Source organism: Mauremys mutica, chromosome 13 (assembly GCF_020497125.1).
Source record: "Mauremys mutica isolate MM-2020 ecotype Southern chromosome 13, ASM2049712v1, whole genome shotgun sequence".
Taxonomy (NCBI): Eukaryota; Metazoa; Chordata; order Testudines; family Geoemydidae; genus Mauremys; species Mauremys mutica.
The window spans coordinates 46,889,599-46,908,146 of NC_059084.1; the positions used below are offsets into that span (position 1 = coordinate 46,889,599).

The 18,548-nt window shown below is 66.9% G+C and overlaps 3 protein-coding genes across 7 annotated transcripts in view; 2 read left to right on the plus strand and 1 right to left on the minus strand.

Annotated features, from left to right (window-relative positions):
- Positions 1-3,967: 3,967 nt before the first annotated feature.
- On the minus strand, positions 3,968-9,873 carry THTPA (thiamine triphosphatase). Of its 4 annotated transcripts, XR_006573076.1 has the most exons (5): positions 9,744-9,873; positions 7,382-7,985; positions 7,071-7,300; positions 4,408-6,911; positions 3,968-4,339 (listed from the first exon to the last, which is right to left on the minus strand). XR_006573076.1 is itself a non-coding variant. In XM_044984582.1 (3 exons), exons 2-3 carry the CDS (start codon positions 7,974-7,976, stop codon positions 7,023-7,025), a joined length of 873 nt encoding a protein of 290 aa, XP_044840517.1. In that variant the 5' UTR covers positions 7,977-7,985; positions 9,744-9,873; the 3' UTR covers positions 3,968-7,022. The 4 variants fall into 4 exon arrangements, 1 of the variants encoding a protein (XP_044840517.1); XR_006573074.1 differs by having other exon boundaries at positions 4,408-7,300; XR_006573075.1 differs by having other exon boundaries at positions 4,408-7,300; positions 9,721-9,845.
- A 1,602-nt stretch (positions 9,874-11,475) lies between these two features.
- The window catches only part of ZFHX2 (zinc finger homeobox 2), a 38,314-nt gene continuing 31,241 nt past the window's right edge, over positions 11,476-18,548 (plus strand). For both annotated transcript variants that reach the window (XM_044985755.1, XM_044985757.1), the window contains exon 1: positions 11,476-11,663. The gene's annotated coding sequence lies outside the window, so the exon portion shown is untranslated. The remainder of the gene's footprint in view (positions 11,664-18,548) is intronic.
- Positions 15,499-18,548, plus strand: part of LOC123347467 (sperm protamine P1-like) — a gene marked incomplete at its 5' end in the record, with an annotated part of 18,781 nt that continues 15,731 nt past the window's right edge. Inside the window, 2 exons of the mRNA XM_044984883.1 lie at positions 15,499-15,675; positions 16,646-16,706. Coding sequence (XP_044840818.1) covers positions 15,499-15,675; positions 16,646-16,706 — 238 coding nt within the window. The remainder of the gene's footprint in view (positions 15,676-16,645; positions 16,707-18,548) is intronic.

Below are 18,548 nucleotides of genomic sequence, written 5' to 3' on the forward strand. Positions count from 1 at the left end.
CACAGACGGTGCCCCCTCATGGCCCCGCGTGGTCCGTGGGCGGGGGGCCCTTCCAGTGCGACAGCCCCTCTTGGGGGTGTGACGAAGTGGGACTGTTCGTACTGGGGGCTGGGAGTGCTGGGTGCAGGCCTCTAAGTATCTAGCAAAGCAGAAGGCCGAATGCCTGACACTCTGTCGCCTAGCAACTGATGGCCGGGCCCCTCCCTGCAAAGGTGCATCTAAAGGTGTTGGAGACAAAGGGGTCAGGTGACCTCCTGGCCCGGGAAAGAAGCTGAGCAGAGAGGAGGGGCCGGAGGGGGTTGGGCAGACGGGAGCTGGCTGGGGAAAAGAGGGGAAGCAGAGACAGAGGGCTCTGATCCCCGAGGGGGGCTGTGGGGCGCCTGGGGCCCCACGATGGACCTAACCGGGGGGATCCTGTTATCTGTGCCTGTAAGACCTGTCCTGGACTGTGCTCCTGTCGTCTAAATAAACCTTCTGCTTTACTGGCTGGCTGAGAGTCCTGGGGAATCGCAGGGAGCCCGGGGGTGCAGGGCCTGACTCCCCTACACTCCGTGACAACTGGTGGCAGCGGTGGGATCGACTGCACCCCGTGGACGGCGCTTCCTGCAGTAAGTGACTGGGGAGCAGTAAAACGAAGGGGCGATTCACCCCTGGGAGAGTGTGACCAGAGAGGATTTTGCAGTAACAGGGTCCCCCGGGGAATCACAGCGAGCGATCCCAGGGGCGGAGGAGTCTGCAGCTCGACCCTGGCAGAGAGGGGGTGACCTCAAGGACTGGCACACTAGGGGTCCCCCTGGAACCTGTGGGGAGCGGTGAGCACCCCAGCCTGCAAGCGGCCAGCAGGAAGATGTATGCCAAGCAGCGCAGGTGCGACCTGGTGGAGCTGTGCAAGCTGAGAGGCTGCACAGTGGGAAACTCACCAAGGACCAGCTGATTGCCCAGCTGGAGGAGGAAGATCACAGGAATGAACCGATCCCTGTCTCTGAGGGAAGCAGCCAGGCAGATGGAGCCCAGGTCCCAGTGTCTGGCCCGGCTGGGAGTGGTCAGCCGGCTGCTGAGGGCTCCCCGAGACCCCCCATTCCTATGCCTAGGGGGAGGGGGAGGAGGAGCCCAGCGAGACGGCCTGCGAGCTGCACCAGGTGGATCCTGCGGACAGGCTCCGGGTTCTCACCCCCTTACTGGACCCCAAAGCCGTGGCATTGTACGGCCAGCTGGGAGAGGAGGAGAAAGGGAACTACGACCCATTCAAGCAGGCCCTGCTGCGTGAGTTTGGGCTGACCCCTGAGATGTGCCGGGAGAGGTTCCGGAGTCAGGATAAAACCCCTGAGGTCTCCTATCTGCAACTGGCCGTCCGCATGGAGGGGTACGCCAGCAAGTGGGCCGATGGGGCCCAGACGAAGGGGGACGTGGTTAAACTGCTGGTCCTGGAGCAGCTGTATGAGCGGTGCCCATCTGACCTGAGGCTGTGGTTAAGGGACCAAAAGCCAGAGAACCCGCGACATGCAGGGCGGCTGGTCGATGACTATGTGAAGAGCCGGTTGGGGGGTGGCAGGGAGGAGCCCCAAAGGAACAGGCCCGTCGCGACGCCGAGAGAGTCATCCTGAGACCACCCAAAAGGGGAATCGGGAGAGCCCCCTCCCAAAGGGAACGGCCAGCGCCAGGGACAACCGACCGGTTCGAGGGGACCAACGGGACATGCGCTGCTATCACTGTGGCCAGAGGGGCCACCTCCGGTCCCAGTGCCCCAAACTCCCGGACAAACTGAGCAGACCAACCCCCCACCGGGTCAACTTGGTAGAGACCCAGCCGGATGAGGAGCAGTGTTCGCAGGAAAGTTGCTGGCCACGTACCACCTGCGAAGGAGGGAGGGGGGCCCCGGGTCGACCCCTCCGAGGGGCTGGATGCTCCCAACCCTGAGTTTTGGGTTTACAGGGTGGGCACGGGGCTGCCCCTCCGGAGCGAGTGCCTTGTTCCCCTGGAGGTAGGCGGGAGGGAGGTCACTGGGTACTGGGACACGGGCGCAGAGGTGACGCTGGCCCGGCCCGAGGTGGTGGACCCAGATCGGATGGTGCCTAACACCTACCTGACCCTGAGGGGTGTGATCGGGACCCCATTCAAGGTGCCTGTAGTGAGGGTGCACCTGAAGTGGGGGGACAAGGAGGGCCCCAAGGACGTGGGGGTGCACCCACATTTGCCCACGGAGGTGTTAATGGGGGGGGATCTCGAGGACTGGCCCAGTAACACCCGGGGTGCCCTGGCCGTGAACCGTAGTCAGAGTCGGCACAGGGCTCTGCACCCTGACACCGGGGAAGGCACTCTGCCCGGGGCACCGGACCCTGACCGGGTGGGGAGGGAACGCCCCGGGACAGGGCTTAGAGAGGCTGTGGCCCCAGACCCAGCCGGTGAGAGAGAGCAGATCCCCGCCCCTGCCCCAGCGGCTGAGTACCAGGCCGCGGTGCGGGAAGACCCCTCCTTGCGGAGGATAGGGGACCTGGCCAGCCTCGGGGGGGGACAGACCATGGGACGAGGTGGCCGGAAAAGGTTCCTGTGGGAGAAGGGGCTCCTGTACCGAGAATGGGCTCCCCCAGGGAAGATGGAGTCAGGGGGGATCAGGAGGCAGCTGGTGGTACCCCAGGAGTATCGCCACCAGCTGCTGTGCCGGGCCCATGACATTCCCCCCTCAGGGCACCCGGGAGCCTGGCGTACCCAGCAGAAGCTGCTGCAGAACTATTACTGGCCTGGGGTCTTTGCCCATGTCCGGCAGCACTGCCGCTCCTGTGACTTCTGCCAGAGGGGGAGGAAGGCCCGGGACAGGGGGGAGATGGCTGTAAGGCCCTCGCCCCGCCCCGAGGAGCCTGTCCAGAGGGGGGCCAGGGTCAGAAGGGGGCTCTGAGCCGAGAGAGCCCGAATCACAGCCCCCCAGACTGGAACGTGGGGAGAAGGCCCCAGCCCCGCGTGCACCCCAGGGGTACTGGGGTGGGGAAAGGGCGCGGGTGGCATAAGGCTTCCCCCCTGCAACCTGCAAGTGCCCTCGAGTCCCCCCGACCTACAGGGGGGCAGGAAACTGAAATGACCTGGGGTGACTCTTCCCCCAGAACGGGGGGGACCCTGGGGCCTCTGTGGGAATGTAGGTGGGTTCGAACTTCCCCGGGTCACTGGCTGGAGTGACCCCGCTCAGTTCGGTCTCGAAGGGGGGAGAGGGGTGACGAAGTGGGACTGTTCGTACTGGGGGCTGGGAATGCTAGGCCGAATGCCTGACACTCTGTCTCCTAGCAACTGATGGCCGGGCCCCTCCCTGCAAAGGTGCATCTAAAGGTGTTGGAGACAAAGGGGTCAGGTGACCTCCTGGCCCGGGAAGGAAGCGGAGCAGAGAGGAGGGGCCGGAGCAGACTGGAGCTGGCTGGGGATAGAGGGGAAGCAGGGACCGGGCTCTGATCCCCGAGGGGGGATGTGGGGCTCCCGGGGCCCCAAGATGGACCTAACCGGGGGGATCCGGTTATCTGTGCCGGCAAGACCTGTCCTGGACTGTGCTCCTGTCGTCTGAATAAACCTTCTGCTTTCCTGGCTGGCTGAGAGTCCTGGGGAATCGGCAGGGAGCCCGGGGGTGCAGGGCCTGACTCCCCCACACTCCGTGACAGGGGGCCACTCTCCCTCGGGGTCAGGCCCCCCCACCTCCTGGAGCCGCCCCTCTCTGAACCTCAGCACGTCTGGCTCCGCCGTGGGCCCCCCAGGGAGTCCCCTCGCTCAGGGCCCCCCGGCCTCTGCCCCCGAAGGGGCTGATGCCCCATGGTCTCCAGCCCGGAGCGACTCTCCCCAGCGTAACACAGGTTTATTGAGGGTTGGACCCAGCACAGGAAACTCCCCGGCCTGGCCTCCCCCAGCCCAGCCCAATCCCCCCTCCAGCCCCGAGCCCCCTGCTCCCAGCGGGGCCTCCGATACCCCCGGCCCCAAGCCCCCCCCTGTCCATTGGCTTCTCTCCAGGGAAACGGGCGTAAACCGGGCCTGGGTCTCCTCCCCTCTCAGCCCCCCTCTGGCTGGAACCGGCTGCTCAGGTCACCGGGGCCCATTGTCCCCCCGGCCAAAACCGGCTGCGACTCCTGAGCCGGGTCCCCAGTCGCTGGGGTCTCCATCCCCCAGGCCATGGGCTGGGGTCCCACCGAACTCCTCCCCCCCCTCGTTAAACCAGTGACACCCAGGGAAACTGAGTCCTGCTCCCTCTGCATGCGACCCCCTGGACCACACGGAAAAAACCCACTTCGTCACAGGGGCCCCTCACCCAGCCCGTCACTGGGGGGCGCTGTGCCCTGGGGCCCATCACCCATCCAGTCACTGGGGGGACCTTGCCCAGCCGGTCACTAGGGGGCGCTGTGCCCTGGGGCCCATCACCCATCCAGTCACTGGGGGGACCTTGCCCAGCCGGTCACTAGGGGGCGCCGCGCGGCAGCACAACCTGCTGAGCTCAGGCCAAGGGTCCCCGTCCTCTCCCATTGCTCAGCTAGGGGGCAACCAGAGCCAAGCATGACCCTTGACCCCCCCATACCCCCCAGCTCTTTGCCAGCCCAAACTTCCCTCCCCCCCAGGTGGGGGCTGCCTCAGCCTAGCGTAACTGGGTTGAATTAAGGGGGGGGGCAGCTGTCCACATCCTCCCCCCCGGGGGTCAAAGGGGCGGGTCCCACGGCTGCAGCTTTCCTCTGTGTCCGCCCTTGGGCCGGGGCAGGCATCACGCGGCAGGGAGCCGCCTGCCTCGCTTGCTTGGCCGTGGGCCAGCCCCATAGGGCCCTGCTGTTACAGGCAGGAGCCTTACGCGGGCTGCAGCTGGGGGGCGCTGTGCTGCGCTGCAGAGGGGCCAGTCCAGGCCTAATTCTCCCCCCCCCCGGCGCTAGGGGGCGCTGTGCCCAATCTCCCTCCCCCCAGCGCTAGGGGGCGCTGTGCTGCAGAGTGGCCGGTCTGTGCCCAATCCCCCCTGGCACTAGGGGGCGCTGTGCTGCAGAGGAGCCGGTCTGTGCCCAATCCCCCCCGGCACTAGGGGGCACTGTGCTGCAGAGGGGCCCGTCCGTGCCCAATCCCCCCTGGCACTAGGGGGCGCTGTGCTGCAGAGGGGCCCGTCCGTGCCCAATCCCCCCTGGCACTAGGGGGCACTGTGCTGCAGAGGGGCCCGTCCGTGCCCAATCCCCCCGGCACTAGGGGGCGCTGTGCTGCAGAGGGGCCCGTCCGTGCCCAATCCCCCCGGCACTAGGGGGCGCTGTGCTGCAGAGGGGGCCCGTCCGTGCCCAATCCCCCCGGCACTAGGGGGCGCTGTGCTGCAGAGGGGGCCCGTCCGTGCCCAATCCCCCCCGGCACTAGGGGGCGCTGTGCTGCAGAGGGGCCCGTCCGTGCCCAATCCCCCCGGCACTAGGGGGCGCTGTGCTGCAGAGTGGCCGGTCTGTGCCCAATCCCCCCGGCACTAGGGGGCACTGTGCTGCAGAGGGGCCCGTCCGTGCCCAATCCCCCCTGGCACTAGGGGGCGCTGTGCTGCAGAGGGGCCCGTCCGTGCCCAATCCCCCCGGCACTAGGGGGCGCTGTGCTGCAGAGGGGCCCGTCCGTGCCCAATCCCCCCCGGCACTAGGGGGCGCTGTGCTGCAGAGGGGCCCGTCCGTGCCCAATCCCCCCGGCACTAGGGGGCGCTGTGCTGCAGAGGGGCCCGTCCGTGCCCAATCCCCCCGGCACTAGGGGGCGCTGTGCTGCAGAGGGGGCCCGTCCGTGCCCAATCCCCCCGGCACTAGGGGGCGCTGTGCTGCAGAGGGGGCCCGTCCGTGCCCAATCCCCCCGGCACTAGGGGGCGCTGTGCTGCAGAGGGGGCCCGTCCGTGCCCAATCCCCCCGGCACTAGGGGGCGCTGTGCTGCAGAGGGGCCGGTCCGGGCCCAATCCCCCCCGGCACTAGGGGGCGCTGTGCTGCAGAGGGGCCCGTCCGTGCCCAATCCCCCCCGGCACTAGGGGGCGCTGTGCTGCAGAGGGGCCCGTCCGTGCCCAATCCCCCCCGGCACTAGGGGGCGCTGTGCTGCAGAGGGGCCGGTCCGTGCCCAATCCCCCCGGCACTAGGGGGCGCTGTGCTGTGGACGGGGCCCGTCCGTGCCCACTCCCCCCGGCACTAGGGGGCGCTGTGCTGCAGAGGGGCCCGTCCGTGCCCAATCCCCCCGGCACTAGGGGGCGCTGTGCTGCAGAGGGGCCCGTCCGTGCCCAATCCCCCCTGGCACTAGGGGGCGCTGTGCTGCAGAGTGGCCGGTCCGTGCCCAATCCCCCCGGCACTAGGGGGCGCTGTGCTGCAGAGGGGCCCGTCCGTGCCCAATCCCCCCTGGCACTAGGGGGCGCTGTGCTGCAGAGGGGGCCGTCCGTGCCCAATCCCCCCTGGCACTAGGGGGCGCTGTGCTGCAGAGGGGCCGGTCCGTGCCCAATCCCCCCGGCACTAGGGGGCGCTGTGCTGCAGAGGGGCCCGTCCGTGCCCAATCCCCCCGGCACTAGGGGGCGCTGTGCTGCAGAGGGGCCCGTCCGTGCCCAATCCCCCCGGCACTAGGGGGCGCTGTGCTGCAGAGGGGCCCGTCCGTGCCCAATCCCCCCGGCAATAGGGGGCGCTGTGCTGCAGAGGGGGCCCGTCCGTGCCCAATCCCCCCGGCACTAGGGGGCGCTGTGCTGCAGAGGGGGCCCGTCCGTGCCCAATCCCCCCCCGGCACGAGGGGGCGCTGTGCTGCAGAGGGGCCGGTCCGTGCCCAATCCCCCCGGCACTAGGGGGCGCTGTGCTGCAGAGGGGCCGGTCCGTGCCCAATCCCCCCGGCACTAGGGGGCGCTGTGCTGCAGAGGGGCCGGTCCGTGCCCAATCCCCCCAGCACTAGGGGGCGCTGTGCTGCAGAGGGGGCCCGTCCGTGCCCAATCCCCCCTGGCACTAGGGGGCGCTGTGCTGCAGAGGGGGCCCGTCCGTGCCCAATCCCCCCGGCACTAGGGGGCGCTGTGCTGCAGAGGGGCCCGTCCGTGCCCAATCCCCCCGGCACTAGGGGGCGCTGTGCTGCAGAGGGGGCCCGTCCATGCCCAATCCCCCCCCGGCTCTAGGGTGCCCCATTTCGCTCTCCGGCCCCCCCGCCAGTTCCATCACTGGGGAGGGGCCCCGTTTCTCCAGCGTCTCAGGTCCGGCCGCGTCGTCGCCCTGGGGGGGCGGCTCCGGGTCCCCGGCCAGCACCCCCGCCCGCAGCAGCGCCTGGTAGTGCCGGGGGCGATGCCGCTGGAGGTAGACGCTCATCTTGCCGGGCACGCGGGTGGCACCGTCCTGCCCTGGGAGGGGAGAGAAGCCCTGGTCAGCGGGGGCGCCCCTGCTCCCCCCCTCCCCGCGCTGGTGCCCGCGGCGCTGCTCACCCAGTGCCCGCCGGAGCTGCAGCACCTCCTCCAGCGCCGCCGGCACCTCCTCCTGGGCCGCCACCAGGGCCTCCACCTCGGCCACGGCGTAGCCGAAATCCGCCTGGTCCAGGTCCACGCGCAGGCCCCCCAGCCGGTAGCTGCGGCGCCGGGTCCCGAAGCTGGCGAACTCCTGCAGGCCCAGGCCAGCCACAGCGCCGGGCACCTGGTCCCAGGCGGGCGCGGGGGCCACGCCCAGCACCCCGCACAGCCGGCCCACGATGGCGCGGGGGCTCGTCAGCTCCTGGTAGGTGGTGGCCACGGCGGGAGGCTCCTGGGCCGCGGCCTCCGGGACGCCGCCGGTGCCCCCCGCGGGCGGCTGCGGGGCCAGGGCGGCTCCTCCGGGGGGCAGCGGGGGGCATTTGAGCTCCCAGCCGGCCCCCTGGCGGAGCCGCAGCCAGTGGTCGGCCCGCGTGAGGCGCAGGTCGGGGGTGTCGTAGTAGAGGTCGCGGAAGGACGAGCTCCCGGCCAGGGCCGCCCCCAGCGCCGCCAGCCTGGCCTCCGTGTCCGGCCCGGCTGTGAACTTCGCCTCCACCTCGATGCTGCCCCACGGCATGGCGCCCCCCTGGGGGCAGGAGAGGGGGAGTGAGCCGCCGAGCGCCCCCCCGGTCACGGCCCCCCGCCGCCCCCCCGCTCCCTGCCCCACAGGACAGCCCCCACCCAGCCCCACGGTGCCCCAGCCAACTCCCTGCCCCACAGCACCCTCCACCCAGCCCCACGGTGCCCCAGCCCAGCTCCCTGCTCCACATGACACCCCCCACCCAGCCCCACGGTGCTCCAGCCAACTCCCTGCCCCACAGCACCCCCCACCCAGCCCCACGGTGCCCCAGCCAACTCCCTGCCCCACAGCACCCTTCACCCAGCCCCACGGTGCCCCAGCCAACTCCCTGCCCCACAGCACCCTCCACCCAGCCCCATGGTGCCCCAGCCCAACTCCCTGCCCCACAGCACCCTCCACCCAGCCCCACGGTGCCCCAGCCCAGCTCCCTGCTCCACATGACACCCCCCACCCAGCCCCACGGTGCCCCAGCCAACTCCCTGCCCCACAGCACCCTCCACCCAGCCCCACGGTGCCCCAGCCAACTCCCTGCCCCACAGCACCCTCCACCCAGCCCCATGGTGCCCCAGCCAACTCCCTGCCCCACAGCACCCTTCACCCAGCCCCACGGTGCCCCAGCCCAGCTCCCTGCTCCACATGACACCCCCCACCCAGCCCCACGGTGCCCCAGCCAACTCCCTGCCCCACAGCACCCTCCACCCAGCCCCACGGTGCCCCAGCCAACTCCCTGCCCCACAGCACCCTCCACCCAGCCCCACGGTGCCCCAGCCCAGCTCCCTGCCCCACATGACACCCCCCACCCAGCCCCACGGTGCCCCAGTCCAGCTCCCTGCCCCACATGACACCCCCCACCCAGCCCCACGGTGCCCCAGCCCAGCTCCCTGCCCCACATTACACCCCCCACCCAGCCCCACGGTGCCCCAGCCCAGCTCCCTGCCCCACATGACACCCCCCACCCAGCCCCACGGTGCTCCAGCCAACTCCCTGCCCCACAGCACCCCCCACCCAGCCCCACGGTGCCCCAGCCAACTCCCTGCCCCACAGCACCCCCCACCCAGCCCCACGGTGCCCCAGCCCAGCTCCCTGCCCCACATGACACCCCCCACCCAGCCCCACGGTGCCCCAGCCCAGCTCCCTGCACCACATGACACCCCCCACCCAGCCCCACGGTGCCCCAGCCCAGCTCCCTGCTCCACATGAAACCCCCCACGCAGCCCCACGGTGCTCCAGCCAACTCCCTGCCCCACAGCACCCCCCACCCAGCCCCACGGTGCCCCAGCCAACTCCCTGCCCCACAGCACCCTCCATCCAGCCCCACGGTGCCCCAGCCAACTCCCTGCCCCACAGCACCCTCCACCCAGCCCCACGGTGCCCCAGCCAACTCCCTGCCCCACAGCACCCTCCACCCAGCCCCACGGTGCCCAAGCCCAGCTCCCTGCTCACGTGACAGCCCCCACCCAGCTCCCTGGCCCACGGCACCTCCCATCCAGTCCCACTCCCTGCCCCACAGCACCCCAGCCCAGCCCCCTGCCCCACATGACAGCCCCCACCCAGCCCCACAGCCCCCCAGCCAACTCCCTGCCCACGTGACAGCCCCCACCCAGCCCCACGGTGCCGCAGCCCAGCTCTCTGCCCCACGGCACCTCCCATCCAGTCCCACTCCCTGCCCCACGGGACACCCCCCACCCAGCCAACTCCCTGCCCCACATGGCAGCCCCATAGCACCATGTACTTCACCCACCCCACTCCCGACACCACGTGCACCTCGCCCCGGCCCCGGCCCGCTCCCTGCTGGGTCTCAGCTGCCGGCGCGGCCAGGGGCCAGGGGGCGGGGCGGGAGTTTTCTCTTTGGAGAATGAATTTGCTTCGTTACGCGAGACTGGTGGGGAGCGGGGCATGCTGGGCGTTGTAGTTCCAGGGGAGCTGGGCATGCTGGGAGCTGTAGTTCTGTGGGGAGCGGGGCATTCAGGGAGCTGTAGTTCTATGGGGAGCGGGGCATTCTGGGAGCTGTAGTTCCAGGAGATCAGGGCATTCAGGGAGCTGTAGTGCCAAAGGGAGCAGGGTTTTCTGGGAGCTGTAGTGCCAGAGGGCGCAGGGCATTCTGGGAGCTGTAGTTCCAGGGGAGCGGGGCCTTCTGGGAGCTGTAGTGCCAGAGGGAGCAGGGCATTCTGGGAGCTGTAGTTCCAGACGACTAAGGGATTGGGAAAACTGGTGTCTTTGGCCTCTATCTCTGTCTCACTCCCCCGCCCCGGCAACTGCGTCTGTCTCGCTTTTTTGCTCCTAGTTGCTATGGTGACCGGAAAGCTGCAATTAGGAGCAGCAGGATGGGGGGTCCTTAATGAGGAGATGGGGTTAACCCCTTGTGCACCAGGAGGCAGGGACTCCTGGGTTCTCTCCCTGGCTCTGGGAGGGGAGTGGGGGTCTAGTGATTAGAGCAGGGGGTCTGGGGAGCCAGGACTCCTGGGTTCTCTCCCTGGCTCTGGGATGAGAGTGGGGGCCAGTGGTCAGGTGGGGGGGCAGGGACTATTTGGCAGGCACACAGCTGATTATTGCTGTTCTCTCTCCTTCTGACAGCGCCACTGGCCGCGCAGAGGCAGCCGGGGGGAGATGCAGGGTGAAGAAGGCAGGGGGGGTGATTATGAGGGAAAGGCTGTGGGGCGGAGGGGAGATGGGGAGGTTGTAGGGGGCATGAGTGAAGGGCTGTGGGATCAGGGGATGAGGTGTGGGGGAGATCTAGGGGGAAGGGATGTGGGTCTAGGGTGTATGGAAGGCGGAGTGGGGGAGGTTCGCGGCTACGGGTGTGGGGGGCAGGGGAATGGGTGGGGTTAGCAGGGGCTGGAGGATCAGGGTGGGGTGAGGTGAGGGAGAGGGGATGGGGGAGGGGGCACAGAGACCCCTGCCACTCTCCCCAACCCCCAGCTGTCACCCCAAGGCAGGGTGAAGTTCAAGGGTGCCCTGTCCAGACAGGCCGACTGGCCCCAAGCTCCCTGCCCTGCCCCGGGCTGGGCCGGGAGTGGGGTGAACCCCCTGAGCTGCCCCGTGCCTCAGTTTCCCCACGTGTAACGTGGAGTATAGCCCTGCCCTCCCTTGAAAGCGGGTCGGGAGGGGAAAGCTTGGGGGGGGCCTGGGGTACTGTGGGAATGGGTTGGGGGGCCTGGCCGGCTCAGAGGGGCGGGGCACGGGGTCTTTTGCCTCTAGGGGCCGCTGTGGGGCAGTGGGGGGGCAGTGCACCTGCTGGGGGGGGTCAGACACTCCCAGCCCATCCCCCGGCTCCCCCCTCCACACACTTTTGTCCTTCCCAGGGTGCAGAGGCGGGAGGGGGGAGCCTGCGGGGGGGCCCGAGAGACGGGGGGGGAGAGCCTGCGGGGGGGCGAGAGACTACATTTCCCATCATGCTCAGCTGCACCTGCTCCCTGCCGCCCCCCCGCCGGGGTGCTGGAGGGCGGGGGGGGGAGGGAAATTGATTATTCCATTGTGTGGCGCGGCTGCCGGCAGCTCCGGAGCGAGGGAGCGGAGCAAGGCGGGCGCGGAGCAGTGTAAATCAATGGGAAAGCCCCGGCGGCGCCCCGATCGATCCGCGGGCCGGGCCTGAGCCAGGGGGAGGCGCTGGAGGAGGGGAGCGGCCGGAGCCCAGCTCCCCCCCCACCCCCACCCCCGGCGGAGCCCCCTCTTCCAGCGAGCAGAGTAAGTGGGATCGATTTCCCATCGCTTCACTCCGGCTGGCAGCGTGTGAACGGGCGGGGGGGGAGAGAGGAGAGGGAAGGAGACAGAGGAGAGGGGGAGGGGATGGAGAGAGGGAAGGAGACAGAGAGAGATGGAGGGGGAAGGAGACAGGAGGACAGGGAGGAAGGAGACGGGGAATGGGACAGGGAGAATGGGGGGGGGAAGGAGACAGAGGGATGGAGATGGGATGCGGGGGGGGGGAGACAGACAGGGATGGAGGTGGGGAAGGAGACCGGGGAGGACAGGGAGGAAGGAGAGAGGGAATGTGTAGGGGAGGGGAAGGAGAGAGGGAAGGAGACAGAGAGGGATGGAGGGGGCATCCAGAGGGGGAAGGAGACCGAGGAGGACAGGGAGGAAGGAGAGGGGGAATGGGACAGGGGGAATGGAGGGGAGGGGAGGGGAAGAGAGCGATGAAGGGGGGATGGACGAAGAGGAGGAGAGAGGACTGAGACAGGAAGATGGAGGAGTGTGTGAGGATGGATGGGAAGGTGGGATGGGAGGAGGGATGGAGGAGATGTGGAGATGGAGGGATGGGAGGAGGGGTGTGGAGTGGGAGGAGGGAGGGGGGGTGGGAGGATGGAAGGAGGGGTGGAGGTGAGGGGCATGGAGGGATGGATGGAAGGAGGGTGGATGTGGCATGGAAGGAGGGATGCGGACTGGGAGGAGGGAAGGTTGGGGGGTTGGAAGGAGGGATGGAGGAGTGGGGGATGGAGGGATGGATGGAAGGAGGGGTGGATGTGGCATGGAAGGAGGGGTGGAGGGGATGTGGAGATGGAGGGGTGGGAGGATGGAAGGAGGGATGGAGGAGTGGGGGATGGAGGGATGGATGGAAGGAGGGGTGGAGGAGTGGGGGATGGAGGGATGGATGGAAGGAGGGGTGGAGGAGATGTGGAGATGGAGGGATGGGAGGAGGGGTGTGGAGTGGGAGGAGGGAGGGGGGGTGGGAGGATGGAAGGAGGGGTGGATGGAAGGAGCGATGGAGGGGATGGAAGGATGGATGGAGGGAGGGGTGGATTGGGCATGGAGGGGTGGGTGGATGGAAGGATGGTGGGGATGTGGAGATGGAGGGGTGAAGGGTGGGAGGATGGAGGGAGGGTGGATGGGGCATGGAGGGGTGGGAGGATGGAAGGAGGGATGGAGGACGGGTGTGCAGATGCAGGGATGGAGGAGTGGGGGATGGAGGGATGGATGGAAGGAGGGGTGGGGGATGGAAGGATGGATGGAGGAGTGGGGGATGGAGGTATGGATGGAAGGAGGGGTGGAGGAGTGGGGGATGGAGGGATGGATGGAAGGAGGGGTGGAGGAGTGGGGGATGGAGGGATGGATGGAAGGAGGGGTGGAGGAGTGGGGGATGGAGGGATGGATGGAAGGAGGGTGGATGTGGCAGGGAAGGAGGGATGGGGAATGGGAGGACAGAAGGATGGGTGGATGGAAGGAGGGATGGAGGAGTGGGGGATGGAGGGATGGATGGAAGGAGGGGTGGGGGATGGAAGGATGGATGGAGGAGTGGGGGATGGAGGTATGGATGGAAGGAGGGGTGGAGGAGTGGGGGATGGAGGGATGGATGGAAGGAGGGGTGGAGGAGTGGGGGATGGAGGGATGGATGGAAGGAGGGGTGGAGGAGTGGGGGATGGAGGGATGGATGGAAGGAGGGTGGATGTGGCATGGAAGGAGGGATGGGGAATGGGAGGACAGAAGGATGGGTGGATGGAAGGAGGGATAGAGGAGTGGGGGATGGAGGGATGGATGGAAGGAGGGGTGGGGGATGGAAGGATGGATGGAAGGAGGGGTGGGGGATGGAAGGATGGATGGAAGGAGGGGTGGAGGAGTGGGGGATGGAGGGATGGATGGAAGGAGGGGTGGAGGAGTGGGGGATGGAGGTATGGATGGAAGGAGGGGTGGAGGAGTGGGGGATGGAGGGATGGATGGAAGGAGGGGTGGAGGAGTGGGGGATGGAGGGATGGATGGAAGGAGGGGTGGAGGAGTGGGGGATGGATGGATGGATGGAAGGAGGGTGGATGTGGCATGGAAGGAGGGATGGGGAATGGGAGGACAGAAGGATGGGTGGATGGAAGGAGGGATAGAGGAGTGGGGGATGGAGGGATGGATGGAAGGAGGGGTGGGGGATGGAGGGATGGATGGAAGGAGGGATGGAGGAGTGGGGGATGGAGGGATGGATGGAAGGAGGGATGGAGGAGTGGGGGATGGAGGGATGGATGGAAGGAGGGGTGGAGGAGTGGGGGATGGAGGGATGGATGGAAGGAGGGATGGAGGAGTGGGGGATGGAGGGATGGATGGAAGGAGAGGTGGATGTGGCATGGAAGGAGGGGTGGAGGGGATGTGGAGATGGAGGGGTGAAGGGTGGGAGGATGGAGGGAGGGTGGATGGGGCATGGAGGGGTGGGAGGATGGAAGGAGGGATGGAGGGGTGGGGGATGGAGGGATGGATGGAAGGAGGGATGGAGGAGTGGGGGATGGAGGGATGGATGGAAGGAGGGATGGAGGAGTGGGGGATGGAGGGATGGATGGAAGGAGGGATGGAGGAGTGGGGGATGGAGGGATGGATGGAAGGAGGGGTGGAGGAGTGGGGGATGGAGGGATGGATGGAAGGAGGGGTGGAGGAGTGGGGGATGGAGGGATGGATGGAAGGAGGGATGGAGGAGTGGGGGATGGATGGAAGGAGGGTGGATGTGGCATGGAAGGAGGGGTGGAGGGGATGTGGAGATGGAGGGTGGGAGGATGGATGGAAGGAGGAATGGGAGAAGGTGTGGGGGGGTGAGGGCCAGGCCCAGATGGGGGGGTTGTCTGCTGGGGGTCCCGGTATTGGGTCCCCCTCCCGCAGCAGGGCCCCCTTGTTTGGCTCCAGACACCCACTCCTGCCAGAGGTGGGGGATGGGGGTGGGTAGCAACGTGGGGAGGTGGGGGGGGAGATGGGGCAGGGGATGTGGAGGGTGGGGAAGGGGAGTGGGGGCGGGGAAAGGAGGAATGGGGGGTTGCGAGAACCCCCCTCCATGCCCCCCAACGCCCTCCATGGGTGGGGGGAGCAATGGGGGGAGGAGCTGGCCCCCCAAACACACTGCCCCAGGGAGCTCCCCCTCCTTTCTCTCCTTCCCTCCATCTGGGCTGGGGACCGGGGGGCAGAGACGGAGAGAGCCAGGCTGGCAGAGGGATGGAGGGAAGGAAGGAGCCGCGCCGGCGGAGGGATGGAGGGAAGGAAGGAGCCGCGCCGGCGGAGGGATGGAGGGATGGAGGGAAGGAAGGAGCCGCGCCGGCGGAGGGATGGAGGGATGGAGGGAAGGAAGGAGCCGCGCCGGCAGAGGAGTGGAGGGATGGAGGGAAGGAAGGAGCCGCGCTGGCGGAGGGATGGAGGGATGGAGGGAAGGAAGGAGCCGCGCCGGTGGAGGGATGGAGGGAAGGAAGGAGCCACGCCGGCGGAGGGATGGAGGGATGGAGGGAAGGAAGGAGCCGCGCCGGTGGAGGGATGGAGGGAAGGAAGGAGCCGCGCCGGCGGAGGGATGGAGGGATGGAGGGAAGGAAGGAGCCGCCGGCGGAGGGATGGAGGGAAGGAAGGAGCCGCGCCGGTGGAGGGGTGGAGGGAAGGAAGGAGCCGCGCCGGCGGAGGGATGGAGGGATGGAGGGAAGGAAGGAGCCGCCGGCGGAGGGATGGAGGGAAGGAAGGAGCTGCGCCAGCGGAGGGATGGAGGGAAGGAGGGAAGGAAGGAGCCCCGCCGGCGGAGGGATGGAGGGAAGGAGGGAAGGAAGGAGCCGCCGGCGGAGGGATGGAGGGAAGGAAGGAGCCGCGCCGGCGGAGGGATGGAGGGATGGAGGGAAGGAAGGAGCCGCGCCGGCGGAGGGATGGAGGGAAGGAGGGAAGGAAGGAGCCACGCCGGCGGAGGGATGGAGGGAAGGAGGGAAGGAAGGAGCCGCGCCGGCGGAGGGATGGAGGGATGGAGGGAAGGAAGGAGCCGCGCCGGCGGAGGGATGGAGGGAAGGAAGGAGCCGCGCCGGCGGAGGGATGGAGGGATGGAGGGATGGAAGGAGCCGCGCCGGCGGAGGGATGGAGGGAAGGAAGGAGCCGCGCCGGCGGAGGGGTGGAGGGATGGAGGGAAGGAAGGAGCCGCGCCGGCGGAGGGATAGAGGGAAGGAAGGAGCCGCGCCGGCAGAGGAGTGGAGGGATTGAGGGAAGGAAGGAGCTGCGCCGGCGGAGGGATGGAGGGATGGAGGGAAGGAAGGAGCCGCGCCGGCGGAGGGATGGAGGGAAGGAAGGAGCCGCGCCGGCAGAGGAGTGGAGGGATGGAGGGAAGGAAGGAGCCGCGCCGGCGGAGGGATGGAGGGAAGGAAGGAGCCGCGCCGGCGGAGGGATGGAGGGAAGGAAGGAGCCGCGCCGGCGGAGGGATGGAGGGATGGAAGGAGCCGCGCCGGCGGAGGGATGGAGGGATGGAGGGAAGGAAGGAGCCGCGCCGGCGGAGGGATGGAGGGATGGAGGGAAGGAAGGAGCCGCGCCGGCGGAGGGATGGAGGGATGGAGGGAAGGAAGGAGCCGCGCCGGCGGAGGGGTGGAGGGATGGAGGGAAGGAAGGAGCCGCCGGCGGAGGGATGGAGGGAAGGAAGGAGCCGCGCCGGTGGAGGGATGGAGGGAAGGAAGGAGCCGCCGGCGGAGGGATGGAGGGATGGAGGGAAGGAAGGAGCCGCGCCGGCGGAGGGGTGGAGGGATGGAGGGAAGGAAGGAGCCGCGCCGGCGGAGGGATGGAGGGATGGAGGGAAGGAAGGAGCCGCGCCGGCGGAGGGATGGAGGGAAGGAAGGAGCCGCGCCGGCGGAGGGATGGAGGGATGGAGGGAAGGAAGGAGCCGCCGGCGGAGGGATGGAGGGAAGGAAGGAGCCGCGCCGGCGGAGGGATGGAGGGAAGGAAGGAGCCGCGCCGGCGGAGGGATGGAGGGATGGAAGGAGCCGCGCCGGCGGAGGGCGGGAGGGATGGAGGGAAGGAAGGAGCCGCGCCGGCGGAGGGGTGGAGGGATAGAAGGAGCCGCGCCGGCGGAGGGATGGAGGGATGGAGGGAAGGAAGGAGCCGCGCCGGCGGAGGGATGGAGGGATGGAAGGAGCCACGCCGGCGGAGGGATGGAGGGATGGAGGGAAGGAAGGAGCCGCGCCGGCGGAGGGATGGAGGGATGGAAGGAGCCGCGCCGGCGGAGGGGTGGAAGTCGGAGTGTATCAAGGAAGCTCATATATCCGTGCGGGCGACAGCTCCGTGCCCTGGCTGGCTCAGCCCATCGATTTTACAATCCTTCTTCCTCCGTCACCTGCTTCTTCGCTCCCTCGCTCCCCCCTTCCCCCACAGCGCGGGACACGGCAGCTAAGCCCTTACCTCCAAAGTCCCACACAACGCAACGATAAAACACAGCCAACCGACAGGCCACACAAAAACACACCCTCGCAAAACACAACCTGCCAGAGGGACGCTGCACACAAACACACAACCAGGCCGCACAACAGGCAAATGAAGCAACAACTGAAAACACCACATCTCTCAAAATGAAGCCAAACACAACATGACAGATGTAACACAGAGTCATACCAACCCCACCAAGGTTTCACAAAACACCCCGTCCAAATGATGACACAACCCCCCAGAAATCAAACACCAAAAAGCACAACCAAGCAACAACACACAAAATACAAATCACACAACCTCAGAGAACCCACAATACAACCAGAAACATACAAAACCCTCACAACACAAACCCACAGAACAACAATGCACAAAGCCCCAAACCCAACCCCACAAAAACTCCACCGCCAAGATACAAAATACAAAACCCACAACACCCTCCACCAAAAACACAACCAACCGACACAAAATCCAACCAATAACACACACTATACAAACCACAAAGGACAACCAGCCAACAATAAGCAAAATCCACAAGAAACGCAGACCACAACCAACAACACACACAAACCCAACCTTCACCAAAAGTACACAACAGACACCCAGAAAACCAGTCACAACAAAGTAGAAACATCATCTAATACAACCCAACAAACATATGATTTCAACACAAACCCTAAAGTCACCCACACACCCTAACTGCACACTACACCACAACAGAAACCCACAACCGGAGAACAAATACAACAACACAAAACCCACCTGACACACTCTCCAAATGGAAACAACATCACAGCACATAACACAACCCTCCTGCAACAACACAACCACCACCACATACCCCTCCCATTCCTTGCTACAGTAACACAACCCACCCCACCAACGCACCACTGTCTTTTTTTCTCTCTCTCTCTCTCACACACACACACACATACACACACACACAATCCACTCCCACAGCCAGATACAACCACACAATCCCCAGTAACATAACACTTGCTGTCAGCCACACACACACCCCGACACTGAATAATGTACACACAACCACCAACATCCAGATGCACACAACTCACATGCCCCCCCCATCACACACGCCATATACATATAGGTACAAACCAAAACACACAACACCGTCACAACACCACAACATACACACAAGCATCTCACAGTAATACACAGGAACACACACAACATCTCACACAAATACACAACATGCACGTCAACACACAAGCAGCCCTCCACCCTCCCAAAAGTTGGGTCACTCAACTGCGACTACACAAATGCAACCCACTGAGCCACACAACGCAGCACACACAGAGACAGAGTTCCCTGCACAACCCCATTCTGTAACACCCCACAAACATCCCCACAGAGGCAGTGGGGATACACACAGAGTAGCACAAGGACACACTCGGCACAAACATGACAGGCACATATGTGTGCAGTCGACACACAGCAGGT

Coding starts and splice junctions, on each gene's coding strand:
- THTPA (XM_044984582.1), bottom strand. CDS start 7,976: ATGCCGTGGGGCAGCATCGAGGTGGAGGCGAAGTTCACAGCCGGGCCG. Junction 7,301..7,381: donor GCAGCTCCGGCGGGCACTGG/GTGAGCAGCGCC, acceptor CTCCCCTCCCAG/GGCAGGACGGTGCCACCCGC.